Source organism: Drosophila simulans, chromosome 2R, assembly GCF_016746395.2.
Source record: "Drosophila simulans strain w501 chromosome 2R, Prin_Dsim_3.1, whole genome shotgun sequence".
In the NCBI taxonomy this organism is placed as follows: Eukaryota; Metazoa; Arthropoda; class Insecta; order Diptera; family Drosophilidae; genus Drosophila; species Drosophila simulans.
The window spans coordinates 6675720-6692069 of NC_052521.2; the positions used below are offsets into that span (position 1 = coordinate 6675720).

Below are 16350 nucleotides of genomic sequence, written 5' to 3' on the forward strand. Positions count from 1 at the left end.
TTTTGTAGGCTTTTTTCATTGCACTGTGGTCCAGAATTCGATTTTTTTGGCATAAAGTCTAAAAATTGAGCTACAGACTTGAAACTTTGTACATTTTGTTGTTAAATCACAAATAGTTTGCACAGAAAATTTGAAGTCTGTGCGACCACGCCCTCTCTTGCCTCCCATATTAACTACTGGTATGGCTCAGGAGTCAACGAAATATCATTTTTTTTTTTTTTTTTTTTTTTTAAAGTCGTGTATATTGTTGTTTTAAAAATAATCCCCCTTTTCTTTTTCTAGTTCTACATTTTAAATTTCCGAATCTGAATTCGAATCAGAATCAGATTGTGAATCCAATATTTTGTCTCATGGATCAGGTTTAAAATTAGACTGTATTTCCAAAAGACTTATTACTGCCTTCGGAAGTGGTTTTTCCTATTTTTTCTCTCTCGTTCTTTTAAACTAATTGTTGATAATAGTGGGTCCGAGTTATCAATCGCTCTGTGGAAAATATCACTCATCCTATTGATCCGAATATCTTTTTTTGCATGTGATAGTCGGTCCCTTTTGTAAAGCTTATTCCGGGCTTCACTCGTATTTTCAGTTTCCTTTTTAATCTTTCTCCTTCATTTTGGTAAGATAAGTTTCGGCGTCCCATTTGCTTCGGTGTCTTGGAGTTTTCAAAATCACTAACAAGAATTGTTATCTTTGACGCCATCCACTTGGTATGCTTGAAAATAAATCGGTCTAGTTGTCTGTTACACTCGGGCAGTTTTTTTTTAGTAAATAATTCAAAATTTACTATTTTTTTGTCAATCTTCTGTCTTTTTCGATTCCTGATTATTGTTGTTGATTGCGGAATAAACGTAATTTGAAACATAACTTTTTTGCCTATTGTTACGCCTCCAAATGTCCAGGACGTCGCTATGTCTGAACTCAAAATTGCCTATTTAAAATCAAATTTTTAAGAAAACGAGCAAAAATGGGCAAAAGATATTACTTTACCGTGAAAGACAATAGTTAAAGGTACAAACTGACGTTTTTAACTTTTGTCAGAAATTGTCAGAAAATTAGTTATACTCCACGAAACACAGGGGACACGTTAGAATTTTCTGTTAAAATACACATAAATTGGATGTCACACAACATAAAAACAGTACAACTATACATATATTACCTACATAAGTTAAAAACATCATACCTTGGCATTTATTTTCCATATTTTACTATAATTTTTGGATGCGTATTAACGATCATACCACATGCAAAAGTAAGCAAGTAATTTTTCGGAAATTGCATTCTCTCAATCAGCTTTTTAACACTTCAACTTTAAAAGCTCATAAAACGATTTAGTGAAGCTTTCGGTCAATTTTGTTTTTTGTTTTTATTTATATGATCAATTTTCTATTAGAAAATAATTGCTAGAGGACGATATATTGACATAAAAATTTAGACTTTATGCCAAAAAAAACGAATTCTGGACCATAGTGCATTGGCACAAGTTGACTTCGAAGTTCGAGTAAATCTATTGAATGTTTCCTTGCTCCTTTACAATTATTGTTAACCTATGAATTGTAGTTTTACTCAAAATCTATCGTGGAATACTTGATACTTGTGCTTGCGCTTTTCTTCCAACTCCGCTTCAACATCTTCAACGTCTAAGAGATACAAAAACTTTCGGTTGTTTATTGCTATTAACATTTACTTAGGAGTACTTTTTCAGTTAACAACTTAGTTTCAGACGTAACTATTGACCAACTTTTCTCCTCTTTTTCCTCGACAGCTGCCTGTCGACGCCATTCAGGAGGATATTTGTCGGGTGGGAAAACCAAAGGAAAAGCTTGGCTGAAGAAAAATTGAAACCATTTGGCTAATCAACTGAACAATCGAAACCTTTCGCTTAATTGCTCCTTCCGTTTGGCGTCGTCCTGCAGCCCCAAGTAGATCATATCCTTGGCGCAATAATTACAGGACAATCAGGCCGGTTCTGGTAAACAACTTCAATTTCAATAGGGAATTCATACTTATTATCAAATTAATTCTAATTTTTCAAACTGAGCACTTGCAGTGGCAAATTAGCTTATAAATTATAATGCGATACTTAATTTGTTTAAATCCAATTGCAAATGTGCCTAGGTCAGGCAGTGAAAATCAGTACAAGTACTACTTTTGTACATTGGGTTCTTGGAATAAAAACGACTATTGCCTATAGTTAGACACATTTGCAATTGAATTTAAATTTGGGGAGAAGGTTGAATTTGAGTTCCAGAACGTTGCCGATCTAATATTTAAAATGTCATCGAAGTTACTCTATAAACAACGCTTTAACTATTGACTAAACTGCATCACTTTTGATTTTCTCGACCATTGAATTATATTTGGTTTGCTCTAAGTGGAGTCTACCTCTCAGTTAGATATAAAACAAGTGATTTCCGCCTGGGCAGACTTAACTACAATTAGCATTAGGCTTAGCTTTAGCCGAGCACTTCGGAGTGCTCCATCCTCATTTATTTTTTAGTTAACAATTTCTTTTGATTCGATTTCTCGTACTCTGTTATTCTTTGTAGCATTTGTGCGCATAACTTTGATTGGGCGGGGCAGGAAGGGAGTTGGGGGCGTTCAGGAAGTGGGGGGCAGAAGGGTCCTCCGGCTTCCTGCCACAAACTTGTTGTCCTTGCTGCCAACCGCTGACATTTCCAGCTCGTGCTGACATCTCATCCGGTCGCATCTGCTCCAGCGGCGTCACTTCCTTCCTTCCGCTCATGGAACGACGTGCTGCTGCTGCATCTCCATCTGCTGGCGCTGCAGATTCAGCTCGGTGCGGTTCTTCATCATCCAGGTGCGCTCCAGATTCTCGCGGAAGTTGCGCTCGTTCTCCTGTCGCACTGTCAACGATAGAAATCGGTGTAAATGATCTCGGATGGCATCAGTGGAAATGGGAATAATTTGTGTGGAAAATCAGTTTGAATGCCCTAAATGCTTTCAGTAATTGAAAATATTTCGCAAATGAGAATGAAAACTAAAATGCATTCATATTTATATAGGTATATTCAATTAGACTACCGATTCCTGCTCTAAACTAGTTCATAACTCTAATGGAACAAGCTTATACATTGATAATCTGAATAATTCACTGCGCACTCGTTATTTTCCTGTTGCATTTTGTTCAAACTGCAGTTGAAGTAAATGCCTGTTGATGAATTCTCGAATGCAACTTTCATCAATCCAGACTATTTACTTTAAACACAGTCCAACATTGTTCGTCTTCCGCTCCTCGTATTTCCGTTTCCGCTTTGGGTTATCACGTTCGCATATGTGTACACATATCAGTATACGAGCATATCCCCCTTTCCCTTCCGCACACGACATTCGTTTTTTCGCTTTTCACTAACCCCCCTGACATGACCCCCTGCGATTGTCGACGCGGTTGCTGTTTGCTCAACGCTTTTGTGCATTTTACAGCAGTTTTAATTAACGCTCAACAAACTGGAGATGGGTGCGGAATTGGGATTGGGATTGGGACTGCGAATCGGGATCGGCAGGTGTGGGGGGACTGGATTGGATGGACAAACATGGGATACCTGCCCGTGGGTGTTGTGTAAAGTGTCAAAATTTGTTTGCCAATCAATCACAAACATACACGCGGACACTGTGACCAGTCGCAGTTCAGTCGGTTCAGTCGCAGTTCGGTTGTTTGTTCCCAGGCGAAACTGTTGCACACCTCCACGCGAAATGTTTAATTTCTTTGTTTTGTATGTTTAAGTTCGGTATTCCGTGCTGCGTGTGCGTGTGTGTGTATAATTTGATTGATTTACCGGAAAAGCTGCTAATTCAGAGAGTTCCTATGGCGTCCAATATACCATATACTTGCCACTGCACACAGTCTGCACTCGGCTGAAATTTAATTAAAAAATTCCTGCCCCAAATGGCCACCAAACAGACCAAAAGCCAGCGCAAACAAAAACACAAGCACACACACACGCACACTCTGCTGCAAGGCTAGTGCAAAAATTTAAGTAATTTTCCCCTTTTTACGCTCTCATTTAATTGCAAAAATTAGTAATCCCATTTCCACCCGCAGCCAGCGACTTTAACGAGTGGAAGTGCAACCACGATGCAACATCACACATCGTTGCTGCTGCTTCTGTTGCCGCCGCCGCCGTCGTCGTCAAATTCATATGCATATATGGGCCAAAGGCCACAGGCCACGTAGTGGTTTCCAGCCGCACGGCCAGGATGGTCCGGGCATCCAGGCGCTCCACCTCCTATCCCCAACTCGTGCCTTTGCATGGACTATGAGGCGTAATCGCAACGTGTTAATGCCACAGTGGTGGCGGTGTATGTGGCTCGGAACAGGTGACGATGCCTGCCATTATTCACTTGGCCAAGTGCTGGCTGTTGCCGGCTTTGTTGCTGCTCGGGTAAGTAGGAGCTACTCAGCACAATGCCTCTGCAATTGGCCTGCTTTGGGGCTCTGAAGTTGGCCAGTAGGCTGAAGGGAGGATTTGCTTGGTTCCCTGGTAATATTTATTAATCATCTTCTGTTTGCGAATAGTTTATGTGGCCCTTAGGAGTCCTTAGACACATTCTAGCTATCTCTGGTCTATCTAAGATAAGATCTTTGGTCGCTTCCTACTAAATTACTGCCGTATTGGCTTCGAAAATGAATTTTGTTTATTTAATAGGTGTAGAAAATTACATATCTTTTGAATCATTAAAATTTGACCACATTCGAATCAAGCTTACTGCTCATTATAGTCTAAGTACAGGACATAGCCTAGTTGATCATTCATCTGTCCTCAAGGACGTGGTTGAGCCATGTGCGTTCCCAGTTGCTGGGCAGCTCGCGTGCGCCTGTGTGTGCCAGGCTATACGAGACCAATTAACATATAACTTTCCCACCGGTAAACAAGTTAAATTGTTAACAGCCATTATGGGCGCTCATAAATGCTGCCGAGTAACTTTGAGCCCCACGCCCGCTCTTCTCCTGCTCCTGCTCCTGTTGGTCTGCCGCCCACGCTTTCCATTCAGCTGCCTGCTCTGTCTGCCGGGCGCTTTGTCTTTCATGTTGTTTAATTATAAATGTGGCGTTGAAAGCAAAGGACCTCACCCTCTGGCCCCCGCCTCCCCTCCCCATCCAGATGGTGGGTCCTGGCCGTCACGCCAGTTTGCCTGACGGATGGCAACCGACGCCTAATTAGCAGCCTGGGAATGAAACCAGCTCTGGCCCGAGGGATTGTTTTGCATCTATTGTACCTTCAAATTGAATTTATTGATGCACTTTTGTTGCCTCCGCTGTCTGGTTTGCCAGTGGCTTTAGCTTTTTTTACTCTTTTGTGGCTTAACTGGAGCATGATGGAGATGCAACATGCAACAGATTTGCTGTGGTAATGGAAAGCTTGTTGAAACAACTCAACAACGTCCATTATTGCTTTTAATTATGAATATGACAATAGGAGCTACGTCAAGTGTAAATAATAACTAAGCGAGATGAGATGGCATTGTAAAGTGTTGCATAAATGAATGGCTCTGTTCAAACAAAATGGCGCCCAACGTGGGGCCTCTATTTGTGTTCTTCCATCTGCTCATGAGCAATAAGTTTGCCACCTGCCGCCTAAAGTTTGCTGTTGAACTTTTCGATTAGGGCTTAGAATGCAAGTTGATAGCACACTGTGGGATGGATATGTGAGATATGTGGTAAACATCCTGTCAGAAATAAGTTTGAACCTGCTGAAGTTCACCCAAGTGCTGCTTATACAGTTTTCACTTGAACTTTTCGATAGGAGCGAAATAACTATCCGACTGCATTTTTTCCGACCTCAAACTTTCTTGAGCGAACTGTCAATTTGTCGCTTCTTCATGTGTAAGCTGCAACTTGCTAGTGGGCTTGGCAATTTGGGGACTTTAGCGGTCACACGGGACTCCCGACTTGGCGAGGCCAGCGGATCCAACACAGCCAACAGAGCCAACTGGGCGGGCAATGTCACCAGCATTGCAGTTGCTGCTGCCTTATAATAAACAATTGTTGTTAGTTTATTTTATGCTGCCGCTGCTGTTGTTATCGCTCTTGTTGTTGCACTTTCCCTTTCTGGTGCTCACTGAGGCGCAGTTGAAAAAGTAACCTAGTTTCCATGTCGTCAACGTGAAATTAATGCTACGAGTGTGAGCGTGCCTCCTGTCTGTGGGCACACGCACACATAATAAAAAGGAAGCCGAGCGTACCGTGCCGTAATGATGCTGCACACCCCCACACACACACACACACACACGTTAACAAACAAAACTATTAAGCGAGTGTATAAAAAAAGAGCAGGATGGCCAAGGGAAAGGTCTCCGCAGGCCTTGGCTGCTCAGCCTGCCAGTCTGCCTGCCTGTCTGTCTGACTGTCTGCCAGTCGGTCAGTTAGTCTCCCACTGCCACCCACCGAGAGTCGGTTAAGCATTGTTTGTCCTCGGCTAAATAACACTCACACAAACAACAGCATCCACATGCACACTCACACTCGCACTTATACCCATGCCCCCATCCACACCAATTCCAAGACCCATCCCACACGCATACGCACACACGTGCTGATTAGTTTGGCTTTGCGGCAAGACGATGCTGCGGCTCCTGATGCAGTCAAAGTCATTAAAGTCATGGTAAGTAAGTACGGCATCATTTTTTATGGCCGTGTGCGTGTTTGCCTGGCAGGTTAGTCAGTTAGTCAGTTATGTAATGCTCGAGATTTTGCTGAGCTTTTGCCAGCTCAATATTTGAAAATTCCTCCCCAGCTGCTGGGTCGCATGTTTGTTTGTTTGTTCGCCTTGTTGGGGGGCGGTGTATGAGTAGAGGGAGCGCTTTGCGGGCAGAGGGGATGTAGGAGTGGGAGGGAGCTGACACACATATTTGTATTTGCACAGTTTTATGGTCTGTAAGGACATATTGCAATATGGCCACACCGACTGTGGTGCTTTAAGCCCGATAATGGACCCAAGCTGACCTCGTTCATTGATTTGCATCAATGAGGTAGAGATGGAATGCAGTTTAAGGTATTCCAAAATCGGAATATTCAATTTCATCTTGAGTAGTTATTCAATTGTTGATGTCTGTTTTACGTGTATCTATGCCACTGCTTTTAAAATTTTTTATTTAAATATTAAACATTAATTTTTTACTAGCAAGTCTTGAGACTCAAATATATAACAGATTTAATTCACTAAATACAATGTCTTAGAAACAAGCTATTGACGTGCGTACACAACAAATTGGCGCATGAAAATAATTATTTTCCTCACTTTTTCATTTTACCGAAAGGAAGCGGCAAGACGCAAATCATTTATCAACAATCGAAGCTCTCTGCGGTTTGAGACTTGTGCAAATCGAGCAACATCCATTTCTACTTTTGGAAACACAAACTCATGGCCTTGCCTACTTACAGACTCTTCGATAGTTGCCGCTGCCTCTCCTCTAGTTGCTTCTTTCCCGCAGTCTTTAAACGTCAGTTGGACAATTCGGGGCCACCAGAGACCCGGAGACTCAGAGGAAACAAAACGTAGAGCGGAACGACAGCACGGAATCGAAGCGGAAGCGAAAACGCAAACGTTAACGAAATCGAGTCCAAAGTCAGGGGATAACCAGCTGGCAGGTTGGTGAATTGGCCGAAGCACAGCCTCTGCGTTGGAGTTCATGAGGGCCGCATGCCCGTCCAGTGGACGGGGGTGTCCCTGCTGAACGAATGCGCCTTCTTTCCGCCCTGGCCGGAGCTGGAGGTCAGCGTGATGGTCAGCACAAAAACGCTGGCGCACACCAGGCACAACAGGACCGTGGACAGGACAATGCAGACGATCCGCTTGCGCTTGCGATCCGCCGCCTCATCCTCGTCGGTGTCATCGCTCAGCGACTTCTTCTTCAGTTTGTGCGAGCCTCCGGTCACGGACCCCTTCCTTCCGGCAGCCAGTTTGTGGTGGAAGGGCCTCAGCACCTGGGCCGCAAAGGCGGCATCGCTCAGCTCGTGGTCGTACGTCAACGAGGATTTCCTCTCGAAGCTGGGTCGCTTCTCCTCCAAGAAGGCGGCCGCCGCCGCCGAAGCGGAAATGGGTCGAGGACTCCTCTTGATTTCCTCGATGCTGGACCCAGGCACAACTGTGGATAGCGGGCGACTGTTGCGTCGGTGGGGCGAGCTCAGCTCGAAGTCGTCGCCCGCCTGCGGACCGCTGCCAGCACTGGCGTCTCCGATGAAGCTCTTGGACTTTTTGGAGGCGCTCAGTGTCTCCCGATAGCTGCGGAGTCGTACGCTTGCGCTGTGCAGGGCCTTGGCCTGCTTAACACTGGCACTGGCGTTTGTGCCCTGGAAAGCCGCTGCTGCAGCCAGAACACCTGGCCGGTGGACGGCTAGCTCCTCCAGATTACTGGGCGACAGGTAGAGCGACCGTCCGTGCTGAGCGCCCCGCTTAAAGTGGTACGCTGCACTGGCCGCCGCCGCCGCGCTGTGGAGCTGCAGGCCATGTCCGCCCGCTGCTGCGGCTGCCGCTGCCGCAGAGGTCGATGGTCGTCCGTCTAGCTCCAAACTGTGAGTGCTAACTTGGCGGGTGTGTGGGTGGTGTGAGTCCCGCTTCTGCTTGATGCTGTTTGCTGCTGAAGGCGGGTGGGTGGCACTGTGGCCGGCGGTTGCATCCTCAAAGGATCCTGCTCCGGAGCTCTTGCGCAATCGCTGCACGGCCACGGCAGCGGCGGTGATCTCCGCCAGACCAAGCTCCTCCATCTTGGTGTGACTGTTGCTGCGCGAACGCGTGTCCACGAACAGCTCATTCTCTAGCGACAGATTGGTGGGTGCCGCAAAGAGATTCCGACCGTTCATCGGCTCCATGAGGTCATCGTTCAGCGAGGGATGTCGTATCTGCGATTCCACCACCGAGTCCGGCTTCACGCTGGGCCTCCGACCGGGATCGTTGAACGATCGGTGGGAGCGACAGCCCCGTCGGCTGGGCGACGGTGAGCGGGATATCTCTTTGGCGCCGGCCGGTGGACCGGGCATTAGGAAGTTGCCCCTCACCGAACTGGTGCGACGACTGGAGGTCGCCGAGCCGGCTGCTACGGCCAGCTGGATTTGGTCCAGGGCGGCGGGATCCTGTTGCGCGTGGAAGGAATGCGTTTTCTTCATCTGAAAATTGGTAGACGGATGGACGTCAATGGTGTCGGATCGCCGGAACAGGTTCTTCTTCAGCGGATGCATTGGGCGCTGATGCGGGGCCACCGTCGGATTGGGCATATCGTCCATGTCGATGAACTGAATGGGCGATGTGCTCCCGCCCAACGATCGCCCCATGCCCATGCCCATGCCCACGCCCAAGCTGCCCACACCGACACCATCGCCCAGGCTGCTGCTGCTGCTGACCAGGTAAATGTCCGGCTGCTGGCGGTGCTGTTGGCCCAGCACCGGGCTAACCGCGTGTGAGGTTGGTGAGCTCTTCGAGTGCGCATGCTGATGCGGATGCGGATGTTGAAGCTGTTGATGTGGATGCGTATGTTGTTGCGGATGTTGGCGGTGCGATAGTGAATGCTGCTGGTGGGTTGTCTGATGCCGTGCAGCAGCTGCCTGTGCGGCAAGTTGCTGAAAAGTGTGCAAGTGCAACTGATGTTGCTGTTGTTGTTGTTGGTGTTGTTGTTGCTGGTGGTGGTGTTGTTGTTGTTGTTGTTGTTGGAGGAGGTGATGGTGTTGCTGGCGGGCAGAAAGGGCTGGGGAAACGGCACCACTGCCGGTGCCACCACCGCCGCCACGCTGGCTGGGATGGGATAGAATATGTTGCTGTTGCTGTTGTGCTGGGATAGCTAGGGTCTGCGGGGGTAGGGCTCCGGATCGGGAATGGGGCAGGGGCGAGGCCGAGCGGTGGATCAGCGGCTTCTCACTGATGATGATGCCCTCGCCCTCCAGGTCCATCTCCATGTCCAGGTCCATGTCCATGCCCATCTCCATGCCCATTTCCATGTCCAAATCCATGTCGAGATCCCCGGAAGACGGTGCATAATTATCGATGGCCATGGACAGGGATCGGTGGATGGGCTTCAGCTTGGGCGGCTTCTTTTTGGTGGCGGGATTGTCAAAGGACGAGGTGCCGGACGTGTGCTCCTCGTCCGCCCCGCCGACGGTCAGATACGGATCGAAGCTGTGCACGGCGACGACATGCTGGTGGTGTCGCTGCTGCTGGTGGTGCGCGTGTTGCTGCTGGTGGTGCGACGACTGCTGCTGCTGGTGGTGGTGGTGCGATGACTGCTGCTGCTGCTGGTGCTGCTGCTGCTGACCACCGCTGGTGCCGCGCTCCATGCGGTAGTAGTACTGCCGGGGGTATCTATGGTAGTAATGTGCAATTGTGGTGCTGGTATGTGGTTATGTGGAGTGGATCAATCGGGGGAGCTATCGGGAGCTACCAGGAACCAGGAGGCTATTTGGGTTGGCTAGTGGGTACTTCACTCTGACCTGTCTGTCAGCCCCAGAGGTCGGTGGTTCAGCTGGCTCTTAGGGTGGTTGCACCGCCAAGTCGATTGCTATTGCTATTGCTATTGCGATTGCGATTTCTATTGCGATTGCAGGTGGTATATATTGTGGTTGCTGCGGTTTTGATCTTATTTATACTTGTGAGGGTGCTCTTTATTGCTGGTTTGGTGGTGCTGGATTGCTCTAGGTGGTGGTGGTGCTACACGACAAACACGGACACCGATCGTGGAACGGATGTGGGGGAAGGTGGCTGGTGGGGCGGGAGACACACACACATATGTGAACGGGATGCACACACACAGAGCGAGAGTTTAAAGGCGGTGCAAGGACATTCGACAACAAGAGAGGAAACAAGTTGGAAAAGTACGCTTGAATTGATATTATATAACTTCTGCTTTCTCGTCTGCGTTCTCGGATTTCTCTCTGCTTGTGCGCTCGTTCTCGATTTTTATCACTGTTTCGGTGTTCTGGTTGTTTTTGGTGTTTTTGGCTTTTTTTGGCTTTATTTTTTTGGCTGTTTCTGCTGGCTCTTTTATGGCTACTTCTCGTCTAGTGCGTGCAATTAAATTCCTTTTTGGCTTTTTGCTTTCTAGCTGCTACTGGCCACACTGTTTTATTGTCACATTGTGTACGTGCTGGTTGTTGTTCTTGTTGTCTATTATTTGTTGCAATTCAAATGAGTCTTTGTTGTTGTTGTTATTGTTGTTGATGATGATAATGGTGGGACTTTTCAAGCTTTTGTTGTGCTTGTTGTACAAAATGCTCTGTTATTGATGTGGTTGTTGTGGTGTTTTTTGTTGTTTGCTAAAGTTTTAGGTTTCTGTTTCTATTTCTGTTTTTTGGATTTGGTTTTTGTTTTTCTTGCTTGGTTTGCTTGCTACACTCATTAAAATTGGCAAATACAAAAGCACAACTAGAAGTAAAGAGAGAGAAATTCGTAAAAAACGTATTAGCAAGCTGGGGGCTGTGAGGGGTGGTGGTTGGTGGGTGGTATTGGTGATGTCGTGTGGTGTTTGTGCCATGTGCAGAGTAAGTGATGGAAAACAGCCTCAGAATGTACAGTAAGGAGTAGTACACAGAAGACCGAAAGCGACTAGAATAAAAGCTAAAATGGAGGAAAATGAGGAAAATAACGCCATGGATTTTCCTAATTGAGCCGAGTCAAGCTCTCATTAATGAGTCATTGCGAATGGTCCAGTGAGCTTACGAGCTCCTTTATCCTTTCTTAAATTTCATTTCAATTCCAAAGTGCATGCTAAGGGCCAGCAATTAAAAAAGTTTTTCGCTTACAAAAGTTAAGTCAGCTTAGTTTTTTGGTTGCAAATGGAGTGAGTTAGACGAAAGTATTTAATATAGAGATTATTTAAAATAACTCAATTAGCATAGTGTTTTGCGCCGTCTTGAGTAATTTAACTTTTGCAAATACAAAGTTAATAGTTTTCTGCCCTATTTCTCTAATATCCCATGCAGTGACACAACATTTTCCCATTTCAATTATGCGTGCATGACCGGAGAAAGTTAAACAAGTTAAGTGTTTCGCAAGCAAACACTTGTGCAACTTTTGTCAACCGCACGATTTCAGCTTGACATAGTTTTTAATGCACTCAAAAACAGATAATTAATTCAGTTTGCTACTGCCGTTTTGGGACTCGCTCCTAATCGCCCCCAGAGCCTCATCGAAACTTTTTCATACATTTTTAAAACGATAATCCCTTTAGTTTTTGGCCTTGCAACACGGAATGGCTTTACGGCTTTTTCCGATTGCCGTCCCGTAAGTCGATCACGTAGCGGACTCGTTGTCGGGTAATGTAGCGTAATCAAATTTAATCTATGGAACTGCCCTCGTAGCCGCAAAATTCCCAGTTCGGGCCGCAAATTCCCACACCGACAACTCTTTGGCCAACACAATTCATCATTCAGCTGTACCTTTGGCAGGCCACGAGCCGAGGAATTGTAGCGTTTTGCATAATTTAAAACGACAGGCCACAGCCAGCCACTTCCACTTTCAGTTCGCAAAAGGCTTCGTGGAGCAGAAGTCCTTTGCCACTGTCACTCGCAGTGTTAATTTTTCAGAGCTCATTGATGGATGAGCGCGCCGTTGACATTTATGTACGATGCCCGCCTAGCCTCGCACAAATGATGCCAACGATGGGCCAGCAGCCCGTTAAAAATTAACGCCATCATCTTGGCCTGACTTGGCCGCCCAGGCACTCCAGTCCTAACCAAGTTTCAAGCTGCGCCGTCGAGGCAACCAAAACGAGTTAAACATATTAAAATTTGCCTATGCAAAAAGGTAGAGGGGTTTCAAATGCTCTGAAGACGCTAAGCATCACGTACTTTAAATATGTTTAACGCAGCTTAAGTGGAAGATACGAGTATGTACATATATATTCGTATGTACGTGTGGGGCTCAGAAGGGGCAGCCCAATGTCTACTGCTCCACTTCCACTTCCACTTCCACTGTAGCCATGTGGCACTGTCAATGGCAACGTCTGTTACTGGCATTATATCACAAGTCGGAGGCAACTGGGGCCAGGTGGGCGTGGCTCTGGTTGCCTGCCTATCGGGTGTCTTAGGCGCTGCCTTTGTGCAGCGACACTTGCCACATTTCTCTTTCGAGATCTTTTGTGTCACATTTTTGTGAGACGGATTCCTGGCCGAGCCGGGATTTAATTTCAAAATCGTGTTCGGGTCAGAGGCGCAACTGTGATATGCTACGTAATCCTAAACAGCTTCCTACACTGCCGGCCTGTCGTCTAAAAGGTGAAAGATGAAGGATGATTTGCTGTGCCTAGCTGCTCAAGAGCATCTAATAATGAATTAGACGGAAATGAACAGATTTGTATGGCTTATATAACTTGTTCAGAAAAATAATACTCTATTTAACTGGGATGGAAGGTAATACTCGTATCAACGTTTGTATGTTAACTCCGACAAGATGTAGATGCCACAAAATGCGGATGTCTGGTTAACAAATATAATGCATTATTAACAAGTTATAATCGCTTAAGCTATTACTTCCTGCGACAGCTTATCTAAATTGTATATTTTATGCTCTCCGCACTTTTCAGAGGCATACGACCCTATTAAGACGTCTGTTGCCACCTCATTCTCAGGAGCTGAACCCTATTAATTTCCCGTTTCTTTTGCCCAAGTTAATACAATTTGTAGCCCAATCCCCCCCTCACTTCGATACCGCACGCCCTAATTGACATAAACAATACTTAATTAACATAAAACTAACAATTCCGACCCGACGGCAAACCCAATTTAAACAGCCATACGTGCGTAATTAAGCCCGCCCTTGGCGTGCCACGCCCCCTCGGCCAGCGACCATATCGCCAAGTGCTTTCATGCCAGCTATCAAGGGGGAGTTCGTTCCAAGGGAATCAGATTGAGGAGGAGGAGCAGAAGGAGCAGGAGGGATACGGCTGGCGTTGGCGGCTTCTGGCCGTGCTAGTGTGAAAATCAAAGTGGCATTAAACGCACGCCCACGCACTTGGTCAGAATCTGGTTGGATATCCGGTTGGCGGGGTCTGCCGCAGAAAAGGGGCGTGGCGGTAAGTGCGACCAATTAATTTCGCTGGTTTCTGGTGGCTACGGTTGTCGTAAACAACCGAAGCGATTGGCGCCAGCGAAGACAACAGATGTCACTTAATGTTATTAAATCTCCGCACCGTGTTTGCCTTAATTTTTTCCCTTTCCTTTTTTTTTTGGCCATAAATGTATTTGCACAAGGACGAATGTGTGTGAATGTGAAAATGCTGTGCTTCCCGCTGTGACGTCGCCGTAATCCGATTAAACGACGTATATTATGCAAGGGAATGCATTCTCTGCCGGCACAGCGATGTCCTCGAGAGCGATGAAGGAGCTGCTGGAACCTGCAGCCTCCTCATCATCATCATCATCCTCGTCGGCACAATTAAAATTCCCTCACACATGAAAAACGGCGAGCTCGTGCTGATTTCATCTCATTCCGCAGCAGGCATTTCAGCCACGACAGAGTGACAAGGATAATGATCATTCTAATCGTAATCTCGGCAGATTCCATCACATTGAGAAGTGTTTTCAAGAGATTGCCCGGGATTAACGTATTTGGGAGCTCTTTGGTAGCTCCCTGAGTGCAGTGCATTGCATTTGTGCCGCATTAACAATTTGAGTGCCCGAAATAGCCACAAGATGATTAAATAGGAATAACATTTGGCCATTTGCAACTGCAGTTGGAAAAGCCTAAGCAAGCCTGCACTTAGTGCGAGGCAGACAATTCCCTACTAGAATTACCTGTCCGCTTGCCATTTATTTTCCAGTGCCATAAATTCAAGCTTTTCTTTTTTTTTTTGCCCCAATGACAGCTTTCTGCTTGCCACGCTGGACTTGGCAATGGACTGGCCTGAAACAATATTATATATATTTACAATATTATATATTTACAAAGCGTACCCATCAAATGCTTTAATGTTTTGGCCAACTTCCACTGGCCAAACACATTTCGCTCATTCTTTTCGCAACTCGGCAGCTCCTTTCGCGCTGAGTGAAAGCGGCGCCTGCAGTTATGCAATATTATTTTAGAGAAAATTCCGCTTTCATTCAGCTTCTGGTGATTGTGTGCGTGCAACGACTTTCCTCGCTGGCTGCTGTCAGCAGCGGTAAATGCAAAAGCCAAAGTCGAACGGAATGGCCATCAGTGGAGCGTGCTGGACTCCGGTTTAATTTGAATTGTTTGCGGAGGGCAAGCAGTAGCAGTTTTAGTGCTACTAAGGCCTCGGCCCCAGCACGACCACGCCCTGTCCATAATCTTATTAAGTGCGCTTAGTTCCTTAATAAACAATCGTAAAAACTTCGAAACACTGGCGAGTGCAGCAAAGAGTCCTGTATTTCAGCCACATTATTTCCGCTTATCCCCCGCCGAACAGAGAGGGCAAATCTAAACGAGAAATTACGAACTCACACACACACACACAGAGTTTAAGAACTCAAGTTTTGTGACGGGCAGTGCAGAGAGAAAAATCGGATAGTCCTTCAAGGATCTGTGAGAAACTAATTAGAAGCCAAACACGAATCTGCAATTATTTGTAGTCTGGATTAGGAGGGATAACAGCCATATGCTCCTAATGTACTTAGAATCGGATCTAGTTTTACTAATCATATTACTTAAATATAACACCTTACAACTACAGTTTTAAGCTGAATAAAAAATAAATATATTTAAATTAAGTATTGTGTGATTTATACCATATTTCCAGTAATGTTTTCTTTTTCTTGCCACAGTATTTGCAAAGCGCACTAAAGCCAAATATTTTTCTCAGTGCAGCTGTAGCTGGGGCAGCGCCTTCGGTGGCAAATTCAATTAAATAACTGCACAGAAAACTTTCGCAAAACACAATTCAACAAATTCTTGAATGCTTTGCTACACTTTTGACAAAATTTATACACATTCTGTCGCCGCAAAGAACATTCCACAAAGTTGCTACCGAAAGTGGGTCCGAGAATCGAGCTCGGCGACGACTTCCACGGCCATCTAAGCCAGGTCTGATGAATTGTTGACCAGAAATAATATAAGTGGCCCGGAATGAGCTAAAAACTGTGGCCCGGAAACTTTATCCACTCGGATTGAAGGCTGTGGCCGGGTTGAAATGAGTTTGCAGTGACCACAGAGCGGCTAGCTGAGATTTAAGTTCGGAATGGGAGCGGGGATGGGAATGGGAACAGTGATGGGCATGAGTATGGGTTGGCATCATTTTATTTCACTTATCGCTTTTGGGCACCGCACGAACCAATCCGTAATGAAGGCTCGGGCATAAAGTTTCATTTCGGCAGAGATAGCAGCCGTATGCTGGCCAAACAAAAACAGGACGAGAACAGTCGGTGAAGAAGCCAGGAAAGCCCAGCATGGC

General features: G+C 46.1%; 1 protein-coding gene across 11 annotated transcripts in view; it reads right to left on the reverse strand.

The window, feature by feature from the left end:
* Positions 1-1472: 1472 nt before the first annotated feature.
* The window catches only part of LOC6733703 (pneumococcal serine-rich repeat protein), a 68797-nt gene continuing 53919 nt past the window's right edge, over positions 1473-16350 (reverse strand). For 5 of the 11 annotated variants that reach the window (XM_039291871.1, XM_039291868.1, XM_044922762.1 and 2 more), the window contains exon 8: positions 1473-2867. In XM_039291871.1, coding sequence (XP_039147805.1) covers positions 2743-2867 — 125 coding nt within the window. In that variant the 3' untranslated portion in view covers positions 1473-2742. Of the gene's footprint in view, positions 2868-7400; positions 11370-16350 lie in introns of all 11 variants that reach the window. The other 6 variants (XR_005543599.1, XR_005543598.2, XR_005543597.2 and 3 more) reach the window with 3 other exon arrangements.